This window comes from Monomorium pharaonis, chromosome 2 (genome assembly GCF_013373865.1).
Source record: "Monomorium pharaonis isolate MP-MQ-018 chromosome 2, ASM1337386v2, whole genome shotgun sequence".
NCBI lineage: Eukaryota > Metazoa > Arthropoda > Insecta > Hymenoptera > Formicidae > Monomorium > Monomorium pharaonis.
Genome location: NC_050468.1, coordinates 18,164,397 through 18,175,488, shown reverse-complemented (window position 1 = coordinate 18,175,488; position 11,092 = coordinate 18,164,397). Strand labels below are relative to the sequence as shown.

The window sequence follows — 11,092 nt, the reverse complement described above, 5'->3', positions numbered from 1 at the left end:
AGTTTTTTCAAAAATATAATTAGATCTTATAAATTTTTTGTATATATTTTTTATATGGTACAATGGTTTATGTTTTATGTAAACTGTTATTTTATATTGCTTAAGTACACGAATATATGTTTTCGTTTTTGTTGTGAATAATAATATTTATTTTAAATAATAATTATTATTTTACAACATTTTACAAAATTTGTTACAAAAAAGTTTTAGATTTGACTTTATTTTTCATTGCTAATCTTATTTTTTTATTGTATAGGTCTAAATTATGTTTAAATATTTAATTAGTTTACAGTTCACATGAATAAGTTTACACTTCATTTTTTCACTATTGTTCCTGAAATTTGACTTTTATTCTATATTATAACTTATTTTTTAAACATCCTTATCTTTTCACTTTTTACTTTTTGTTAGGACTAAAGTTAGATTTAAATTTTAGAAACTTTTATTAATTGAATATTATAGTATATTTCTTAAAAATTACATAAAGTAGAAGTCTTAATATATAGCGGAGTAATAATAATTTAAAAACGGATGTTACATTATCTGTTCTTTATTAATCAATGAACTGTGTATAGGAATATCTTAATATATAAAATAAATACAGTGACATTTTTGGAATGTAATATTAAGACATTTATTTTATATCTCATTAATTTTATTTAAGATTATTCGGAGAGGAAAATCTAGGAGACTATATCTAGAGTGATTTTTACATATAACAAGAAAATAAGATTCAGTCACAATAGTTTTCTTTATAATTTATAACTATTTTACTTTAAGAAAATTTTTTAAAGCAAATTTGAGTAAATTTATATACATAATAATCTGAAATATTAATAAATTGTAGAATAATTAATAATATATACAATATGCAGTAGTAATTTTTTATTGTGAAAAGCATCTTAGTGCTCGTTTACACAAAAACTATATTATTTCCAGGTCAAAATTTTTATATTTACTTATTTATCAGAATAATTTAGAAACAGAGAATCGAGAATCAATAAACAATATAGTTAACTTAAAACAAGTGAATTAGCGATATGGTGATAATAGTAATAATAACAGCAATTATTATTATTATTATCGTTATAATATAATAATAGTTGGTTAATTAGGGAAAAGGATATAAAATCAGTTATATATATAAAACAAAGAGTATTTGAATGAGAATTTACAGACGAGTAATATATTCACGTTTAATATGTGTTGACGCTTGCATTACATTTTATATAAGAAGTAGAATCGCGATAGGCTCTCTTAACAAACTCGTATGTCGCGACATATGAACGCAAGTATGTAACAAGTATGTAATGGTAGACGATATTTACAATGGGCACTGTGTAAATACACAGTGGGTACATGTGTGTATATGTGTATATCGCATGTCTGTACGTACTTGTATACGGTTTGCATTCAGAATTCGTAAACTGTGTCGAGAATAACGAAATCCATATGAAAAGTGCAAGTGTAGGAAAAAAAACAATGTATTTTAACTCTTCCTCGCTTTTACGTTTGATCTTAAAATAGTATCCGCGTACAAGCTATTGGAAAAGTCACACACTCTTCAACACGGCGTCGAACATTCATACTCTGATTTATACAGCACTCTTTTTCGAGAGTTTAAATACTAGAATCGCAGTGCCCGTTTTTTTCTTTACACTTTTTTCTTTTTACGATAGTGGAAAAACTCAAATGAATACTTGGTTCACAAGGTCCGCATAAATGCGTTTGAGCAAAAACATTAATCGGACAAACAAATATTAGCGAGAATAACGACATATGTATGCCTTGAAAACAATCTTGCTAGAAGTGTACAGCAGTCTTTTGTGTTAGATGGAATATCGATAATATATTACACAAACGCGGCTTGAAATATATTATGTACATAGTCTGAATATTTAGAATAGCTTAAACAATTAACTTTAGTTTACTTAAATAATATTTCAATGACCTTATGGACCCCATCAGACCAGCTAAGGGTATAAATAGAATTTAGATAAAGTAAGTAATAAAGTATATTTAAAAATGTTAACCATTTATCATAAATCCCACATACAAAACATTGGACAGCGATACAAAACAGCAAATGACCGTTTGCGATATCAAGTTGATTGCAGATGGAATGTAAATTCTTTCGCATTCGATCATACATCACGTAAAGATTTCTGAAATCGCTATTGTAATTCTTGTTCCATATCCGAACAAATTTATATACATGGATAATAATATTTGGATTGAGTTACAATTGATTTAATAGAATATTTTACGTAATAACAAACAATGCATCTTTAACATGAAAGATCACTCGATTCCATGCGATTCTTATTCATTCGCTCATTTTCTCGCATCCTCCTCGCATAACACTTAATATACCTTACGAAGGACTAGATGGCGGATTATCTTATTTAACGATGTTTGTAAAAAAAGGACAGACGTGTACACGATTAGAATTAAGTCCCTGTTTCTTTTTACACATTCGTCTCTAAATCGCACTGCCAATTCTCGTCGCAACAAATTTACATAATTTTCTTGATGCTAAGAGCTCTTGACGGCGCCTTCTCTTTTTCTTTTCTATCAGAAGATGTAATATCAAATTTGTATATTATACCTAAAACTGGACAAAATTGAATTTCGCTCTGACAACAATTCACATCTTTTCTTTTTACATTTAAAAGTGGTTTTGTAGTTAGAAATAATTTTTGTTATTTTTGCTGTACCTTTGTTATCTAAACCATTACGCTTGTGTTTCGAATTGATCAATTATGTTTTAATTTGTCCGTGAGGAAGCAATTAACTTTGCAAAGAAATTCATCAGTTGGCCTTTTCGCTCGGCCAGGCGTCCCTTTGTTCACGTCAGAGGTGCTTTTCCAACGAAGTGCCTGTACTTGTTGCATGCCGCGTACTTGCCTTCTTCCAAAACGATCGACAGACTTGAATGTTGCCCCTGACGTCGACAAAGCGCCTTCCTCGACGGCTTTTTATTTCCGTTGCCACAATCCAAAGCGTATCGCAATTCGCTCGCCATTTCCGAGCACATGAACTTCTGAAAGTACCACGAAAAGACGCTTGCGAAAAGCTCACATATTGAACAAGTTGTTCAGCTCGAACTCCAAACAGTCAAATTCGAAACTTTATTAGTTTTCATTTTTTTACAAAAATGCAATCAAAAGTTTAATTAAAACGTGATTTTTGACCAATGAGTCGAAGCTGAAAAACTAACATGACTTAAAAGTCTATAATAAATGATGTAATTAAATATATGACAGAAATAATTGAAAATAAAAAATTCAGATTTTGTATATAAAAAACAATTTTAGATTTGCGTCTTATTGTTAGTTCAGTGAAAAGTCTTAACTAAATTTGTGCAAATAATAGATTGATGTAAGTATACATGCAAACATATATGTTTATAAGGTTGAAAATTTAATGTTAAATTTGATATAATGTTCAAAAAAGGAATTTATACTGACTTCAAGAAAAGAAAGTGTACGACAGTACACACACTGACAATGAAAAATATAACAAATAAATGAGCTCACCTCCTATGAATCCGTGACGGGAAAGAAGCAAGAAACATTGCGACACAACTAACAATGTCATACTAAACTGTTACACAATGCGCGTCCTTTCAATTTCATTTACGGCTATAAATGCAACATTTCGAAATCGCAATTTTCGTACAAGTAACTTCGCCGTAACAGAGATTTGTCTATTCAATATCGAAATTTCGGAAATCCGTGTACTTCTTCATATGGATCGGAAATGCTTTACATTGCTGTGAAAGCTGCATGTGGATAAAGGTGTATTTTAACATATTGTACTTGTACTGTGCGTTGATTAATTTTTTATTAAAATCTATATCAACAGTTTAAGTATTATAATGTATAAAGTAAAAAGATAAGAATTAATAATTATATAATTTTTTTACATTATTTAATAATATTTAAATATGAAATTACCTTGTTCTTAGCAAAAATTGAAATGAATCTTACGACAGTCAAAGAATTCCGGTGGATCAAGTTTCAAAAATAATTTTCTTCAAGAGATCTTACTCTTCACTTAATTAGAAATGATTACTGTATAGAGATTATATGTGTATATAGAAAATGTATTAGTATAAAAAAAGTGTAAAGGAAAAATATAAAATTAAGAGACTATGTTGTTATTTATCTCTATATATTTTTTTAAATATAATATTACGGGAAATAATATAAATGGTTGAATATTCCAATTTTGACAAGAACGTGATGTCCTTTGTATCCACTTGCTCTTTCGGATTATCACTTATGACAATATTATCAATTCAAGAAGCAAACGGACTTCCGCACACACTTACGATCGCATATTGGTTAGTTCGACAGTTACATATTATGTACAGTAAAATGTTTTGTAATCTGGTATACTATACATTTACTATCTAGCCGGTATAAAATTGTGATTGTTCTTAAAAGTTCGTCGCAGCACTATAAGTTGTGAACACCGCGGCTTGTTTTGTTTTTTAATTAAAGTATTTTGATGTCGATTGAAACATTTGCGACTTCGCGAAGAAGGACTTGGCCTTTCCTATTGCGAGGCTTAAAGTCTTCGTTCATTAATCTAAGTTTTGATATGAGCAAATGGCAAACACGTTGATCTTTCCAATCTTTCTTTTAGCTTTTGATTTGAAATATTTATACATACACTGCGATAATAGAATGTTTTCCTCTTGAAAAATTGGTACAATCGTATTATTTAAATTTTTAGTTTGTTCGCCACGAATAAAAATTTAATATTGTAATTCTGATAGAAACAGATTGTTTATTCAGTTTATTTTAAAATGGTAAAAAATATTGAATAATTTATATTCTTATAAATTCTGTAACACGAGAAAAAATATTTTTGTATTTTTCGAATTATTTTGTTAAAGTAAATTATCAATACATTTGAATTTTAACAAGAAAACTGGAAAGGTCAAGGCTCGTTGCTTCTCTTTATCGTCCGATTATTTTTGTTTGTTCCTATATAAGTTTACGATCTTTATACAATTTTCCGATCTCTCGTGATGGAGTTCTTTCTTCCTTAGGTTTACTGAACTCGGATCGGATACGCTTTGAGGTACGACTTGAATTTAAGAATCTGTTTATTCGTAGCGTAGCGCGTACCGTCGCTAGTGCAGATCAGTAAAACCTTCGCAGATCGGTTTCCCCGAGGATTTCTGCTTCTAGAACAGAACACGAAAATGCCCGAATCAGATTCGTCACATTAACCACTGCAGTAATCAAAGCAGAAAAACAAGTGTGCTAATTAGCAATGTTTTATTTAAAAAGCAAATAAAAATAACAATAGTTAATAAATTATAGTTTTATTATGCTTTCTTATTGCTTCATCGATAACGTAGATACATTAAAAATTATCTATTGCTAATTATCGTAATTTTTTATCCGAAGTAGCGCGGTTGATCATTCTTTTACGATAGAAAATACATGTTGATTTTATGTGCAATAATCTAAAACAGATAATTAATAAATTTATTTTAATTACTTGTTTATGACGTTTTTTTTATTACTTCGATATATTGTATTTTATATAGCTACAACAATAACAAGAAATATAATTCGATCAAAACCTATCATAAAAATTCAGTATACCACCCGATCAGTTCGAAAGCCAATACCATATTCATCGTAGAATGTGAATCTCGTCCCAAGATCGATTTAAGCCGATTTGAAATTTTGGAGTGGGCTTCGTTCATCATGCTTCTCTGCAGGAGTGCAACGCAGTTTGAAAGGAGGCATAATACTATACCGACGTCCGTCAGCTCGTAGAGCTGTTTGCTTTTGCGTATGCCGGGAATGATTCGCGCAAAGCATATTCATATCCCTGGACGAGCCTTTCTCAAATAGTTGCTTGTTTGCTTACCCCTTTGAATATATATGTAAACGGTGGCATGAATACATGTCGCTCAAACCGCGTGTCGGTCATCGCGAGTTACGCAGCGTGGGATTTTGCATATGTTAATTCCATTTTCTCGCACTCGAACAATGTGAATTTCACATAGAAATTTTTTCATCAAGTTCTCGTTAGATGCGTTTCTGCGATCGCGTCTCTCTAGTATTTATAACGCTCTCGTATGACGCCAATAAACATAACTTTCTAGTCATTTGTACAAGTGGCTTAATATCTAGATTAAAATTAGAAGTTCTTTAATATTAAAAAAAGAAGAAAGAAATGCGTTAAAAAATGTGAAATTAAGATTGAGTCTCATTTAAAATCTAGAATTTATGGGAAATTCATTTTTGGGAAGAAATGCGGCAATCACGGCGGTAAAGGATTAATTCTTTCAAATGTTAGTCATTAATTTTGCAAAATAAATTTCTAGCAATCTTTCAATTTTCTCTGTTTTTCGCACATCAAGAGCCCGGACTGATGGGCATTTCTTCTGCGTAGAAACGATACGTCCTCAGTGACGAACGAATGCCTTGCCTGTCCGACTAACGACGATATTCGCGCACAGCGAGACAATGAAGATAATGATGAATAGGGATAACGACGGCGGTTACGGTAAAAAAAAAAGAAACGGTGGGAAATTATGCGCGCGCGGAGGCTGCAATTTTCGCCGTCCTCATCGATCGCCGAGGACCCCGTGCGAGCGATCAGACCCGAGTGGTTCTGTATCGAGACCATTAGAGAGAAACTCCACCGTTGTACGAGCATCAACTGATGTACTCGCGCGGTATGTCGGGGTAGATCGCGTCAGGATCGAGCCGCGTGGCGGCTCGGGATCTCGTTGACACGGAGATTTCCGGCGTGGTTACCGCGCGACCTTCCTCCACGTGCTATTTCGCATCACTCACCCGCTCCTCGATGGCTACTTTCCGGCTCTTCCACACGAATTCGCAGACCGCGATCACGCAAGCAACACCCATGCCGCCCATCAGCACCACGAAGACACCGCCGACGTTCGCCAGGCCGAGCTCGTTTGCTGCCGAGCTGCTCTTCGAGGTGTCCTCCTAGCCGTGAGAGAAACATCGATTAGCTTGTGGCGCATTAACGCGGGCGGTTACAGGTAGAATATAGCCCGCTGCATCGGTAATGCGCCGCTGGGGAAACGGTGGTTTTCGCATTTAGTCTGTTGTGCACGTCGTTAATGCACGCGCGGCTTTCGCGCTCGGATGTTCATTATTAAAGCGGTACGCAGAGGGTTGCACGTCGTGGATAATATTGCGAAAATTTGATCGCGTCTATTTGTACTTTGGCTGATGAATTAAAGTGCGAAATGTTGCGAAGAGAGCAAATGGCATATTGCCTATTAAATCTTTTGATTTCTCTGTTAGTTTTTTTGAAGTGTTCAGTTTTTTAATCAATATTTTACACGAGAAAGAATTTGTATTCCAAACCTGCGGTATTTAAAAATATTTTTATGTAATTTTCTTCAGTATATTTTATATAGGTATACTGCTGTGTAGAGGAAAGTCATTTACTGACGTAAACCTTTTAAAATGGCATTTCCTTATTTCTCGGAAACTAAACACTTGCACTATATTAATTAACAGCGATAAAAATAGGATCTACTTAGCAATTAAGGGAATAGAAACTCATATGCACATATCCACGTAACGTCTAATAGGAGACACTTTAATAATTTACATTTGTTTTCAAAGTTTTATCTTTAGCTTTTGTTTAAAAAATATTATCTATTTAAAAAATATTATTTATTTAAGAAGTAAAGTGATAATAAGAAATATTAATAACTTTCCTCTACCTTAATATGTATAATTGATAATATATTAATTTAAGAAAAAACAAAAATCTTTTTTATCATAAAATTTACTCAAACAGGAGAAATGAAAAGAGCAAATATTGCGTCTCCTGATTCTCCTGATTAAATTTCCTCTAGCATTAGCATTTTCTTTTGTTTTGAGAATAAATTTAAATAAAACTGTAGCTTTTAAAGCAGTACAAACATCATTAGATTTTCCAGCAGTTGCAGATGGAGAATGATATTGAGGAATTAATTCTCCCTTACGTCACTATAATCATTCATCTACGTTCGTCAAACAGCAAGTAAGTTTGCTCGAGGGAGGCGAACCCGATGAATTATCGGAAGAATTTATTGGCGTAGCTGCGCGAGAAATAGCAGTGCACGCAACGATGATCGTGAGCTCGGTGAAACCTCGATTTCGCGAATTCGCGAAATAGTCTTCCCCGCGTGCCGCCTCAACCTCCGGCAACCCTCACATCCCTGATGGATAAGAGGAGTTGCTGAAGTCTGGCGCAAGAATTTCGAACGCGCACTTCTTGAATGCGCTAGCACGCCAGAATATTCTTCATAAGGAAAGTGAGGAAAATGATGGTGAATTAAAAGTGAATTTACACAATTTTTCTTTAAAAAATTATGCCAGAAAATGGATGTAGCAGATAAATTACGATAAGAAACAATTAATTAGAACAGACAGAAATTACATGATGTAAAAATATGAAAATCGATTTTGTTCATTTTTGTTTATCAATTTATTGTAAAAAGTAAAAGGTGATTAGATTAAAATTATTTTTGTTATTAAAAAAATGTATACGGTATCTATTTGAATTATTTTTGTGAGAATATTGTCAAGTTAAGGCTCTTTGCTTTTATATTTACTAAAAAAAAAAAAATAATCTTGCAACTTCAACAAAAATTATTTGTATGTAAAATCTAGCTGAAATACATAAATAATTAGCAAATACTGTGATATGTATTGCACCTACATAATCTAGCTAATAGAAGTAAAATTTGCAAATTGACAGCCAAAATTTTAGATAACATAAAAATTAGCGATACATTTTGCTTGTGATATCAAGAAATCTGTCTACATCAGCAAAATATTTTTTTGGGTGTTATGTATTACAAAGGTAAACTTTTTGTCAAATCTTTTCTTCAAAAATTTTCTTCGGGTTGATCTTTCTGCAATATCTAAGTTAAAAGTTTTTATGATTATTATCCTTTTTATATGACTTGGTTTCTAAAATTTTATGGCAGGTCGCTCGCTCATCTTGAAGTTACAAGTAAATCGCGTAAATTCGTTTTAAGATATGTAATATTAACTTACCCCGCAGGATCCGCCACGTCGCTTCTCCTTCCACCAACGCGTTTTCAACATGTGAAGCTTTCCTTCCTCCTGGAGCTTCAGGATGGCCCCGCTTATGGCCGTCGTGTACGGCGAGTCTGAAGTTCCAAGGTCGTTTTGAGGGACTCCTCCCAGTCTGCTTTTATCGCCTCGTAGGCGTCGTGCTTTCGCGAAACTTTCCGGAAGTACCGTTGCGGAAATCGTTCCCTCGCGCCAACATTTCGCCGGCAATCCCGTTCGCGATCGCTTCCTTCATGGCGATATTCACTATCGACCGGTATTTTCGCGCAGCCGCGAGATCAGCGAGGCGACCAGCAATGTGATTTTATTCGATCTCTTGGGATAAGCGTGGCAGATAAACCGACTAACTCGCTCGTGCCAGTCTCTCGATTCGAGGGAACGATTTGCATTTTTTCTCTATCAGAATTTTATTTGCGTGAAGGAGAAGTTTTAATTGAATGGGAATTTCTTTTATATTCAGGCAACTCGACAGACCAATATAAGTACTTTATATTGTAATATTAATTAGATGACTTTTTTTTAATGTTTACCATGTGTCCGCTACTTATATTAACGAGAGTTATTAAGATACCATAATGTTAGAAATTGACAAACAAAATTTTCTTTTCTTTTTGCTAAATTATTAAAGTTGTATTTAATTTTATAAACTTCCGTAATGTTATCAGTGAAAGAGTGAAAAATAAAGATAGATGAGTGCAACATGAACTAAAATCACCGATGGAAAGATAAATAATAATATTCACATGAAAAGCTGATGTGTAATATTTCCAACGAAGTGTATATTAATATATCGCTTGTATTAGATTGAATGTGATGAGCGTAATGATATATCCCTTAATAATTATGGATTTTAATGCTTTGCTAGCGATTACAAAACGTGCTGATTAATACTTCGGCCGCAGAACCATTTATTATCCTAAAATTTTGATTCACCGCGTGTCAATATTATCGAGTTATGTGCGGGGATTGCTGAAATGTGGCAAAAAAAAGTTAATTAGCACGCTTTGCATTGAATAGTATAGCATTGAAATCTGTAACTATTGAGGGTCATCATTACATGTCCGATTTATGTCCAACCAACACAAATCAATGATGTATTAAATTACTTCGTCGCGATTGAAATGTTAATACTCTATTAAAAATATTTTAAAATGACAAAAATAAAATATTTTATAAAGAAACGTTTTCTTCTGTTACTGTGTGTTGTTTTCAATACGAGAGATGCCAGTCACAAATTACGATTTATTACACACAAAAACTATTTTAATTTAGATTGATATACTTTCCCTTTCATTTCTTTTCTCTTTCACGTTTTAAGGGGATCCTAAAGTCGTCAGTTTTACCGACAGAATTGTACAATTTGTTTCAATGTCTAACTTTTTATTGCATTTACAAAATTAAAAATTCTTCTCCACAATTAAAATATAGACGATAATAGTGTGCGGACGGAAAAATGTACTTGATATAAAAGTTGTGCACCTTGTACGTATAAATCAAGTCAGATCCGTACATGAGTGAACATTAAGGAACAATACTATGCTTTCAGATTGAGCGTAGGCGTCTTAATAAAAAAGATATATATTGGTAAACATTTTGTGTTTCAAAAAAGCAATCTGAAAAATTTGGTTAAATTCTTGGTATGAAATTCAATTCATAAGCTGATATTAATACATAAACTTTAATTCTGGAAAAGGATTTTTAAATTTATAAAAGAAATACATACAAAATTTTGTTAATGACGTGCACAAATTGATCAAGTTTGACGAGCAGTTTAGCATCCCCTTAAGTATTAAATTTTGTTTGTTTTTATGTTTGATTACTTAAGAATATATTTATGTACACAGAGAGAATTTACTTGTAAAATATATTTTAAAAGTTACGATAGGATAACATTGTATTTCGAAGAATTTAATATAATTTTTTCCAATTTATTAATATTCACCGTACAAATGTGATGTATTAACACAGTAAAATATAAAACATATTTG

At 32.4% G+C, this 11,092-nt stretch overlaps 1 protein-coding gene across 4 annotated transcripts in view; it reads right to left on the bottom strand.

The window, feature by feature from the left end:
* Nucleotides 1-4,159: 4,159 nt before the first annotated feature.
* Nucleotides 4,160-11,092, bottom strand: part of LOC105838214 (glutamate receptor ionotropic, kainate 2) — a 260,580-nt gene continuing 253,647 nt past the window's right edge. For 3 of the 4 annotated variants that reach the window (XM_036283083.1, XM_036283086.1, XM_036283085.1), the window contains 3 exons: nucleotides 9,066-9,181; nucleotides 6,834-6,989; nucleotides 4,160-5,200 (listed from right to left, as the gene is read on the bottom strand). In XM_036283083.1, the coding sequence (XP_036138976.1) occupies nucleotides 5,147-5,200; nucleotides 6,834-6,989; nucleotides 9,066-9,181 (326 nt within the window). In that variant the 3' untranslated portion in view covers nucleotides 4,160-5,146. The remainder of the gene's footprint in view (nucleotides 5,201-6,833; nucleotides 6,990-9,065; nucleotides 9,182-11,092) is intronic. The other variant, XM_036283084.1, reaches the window with a different exon arrangement.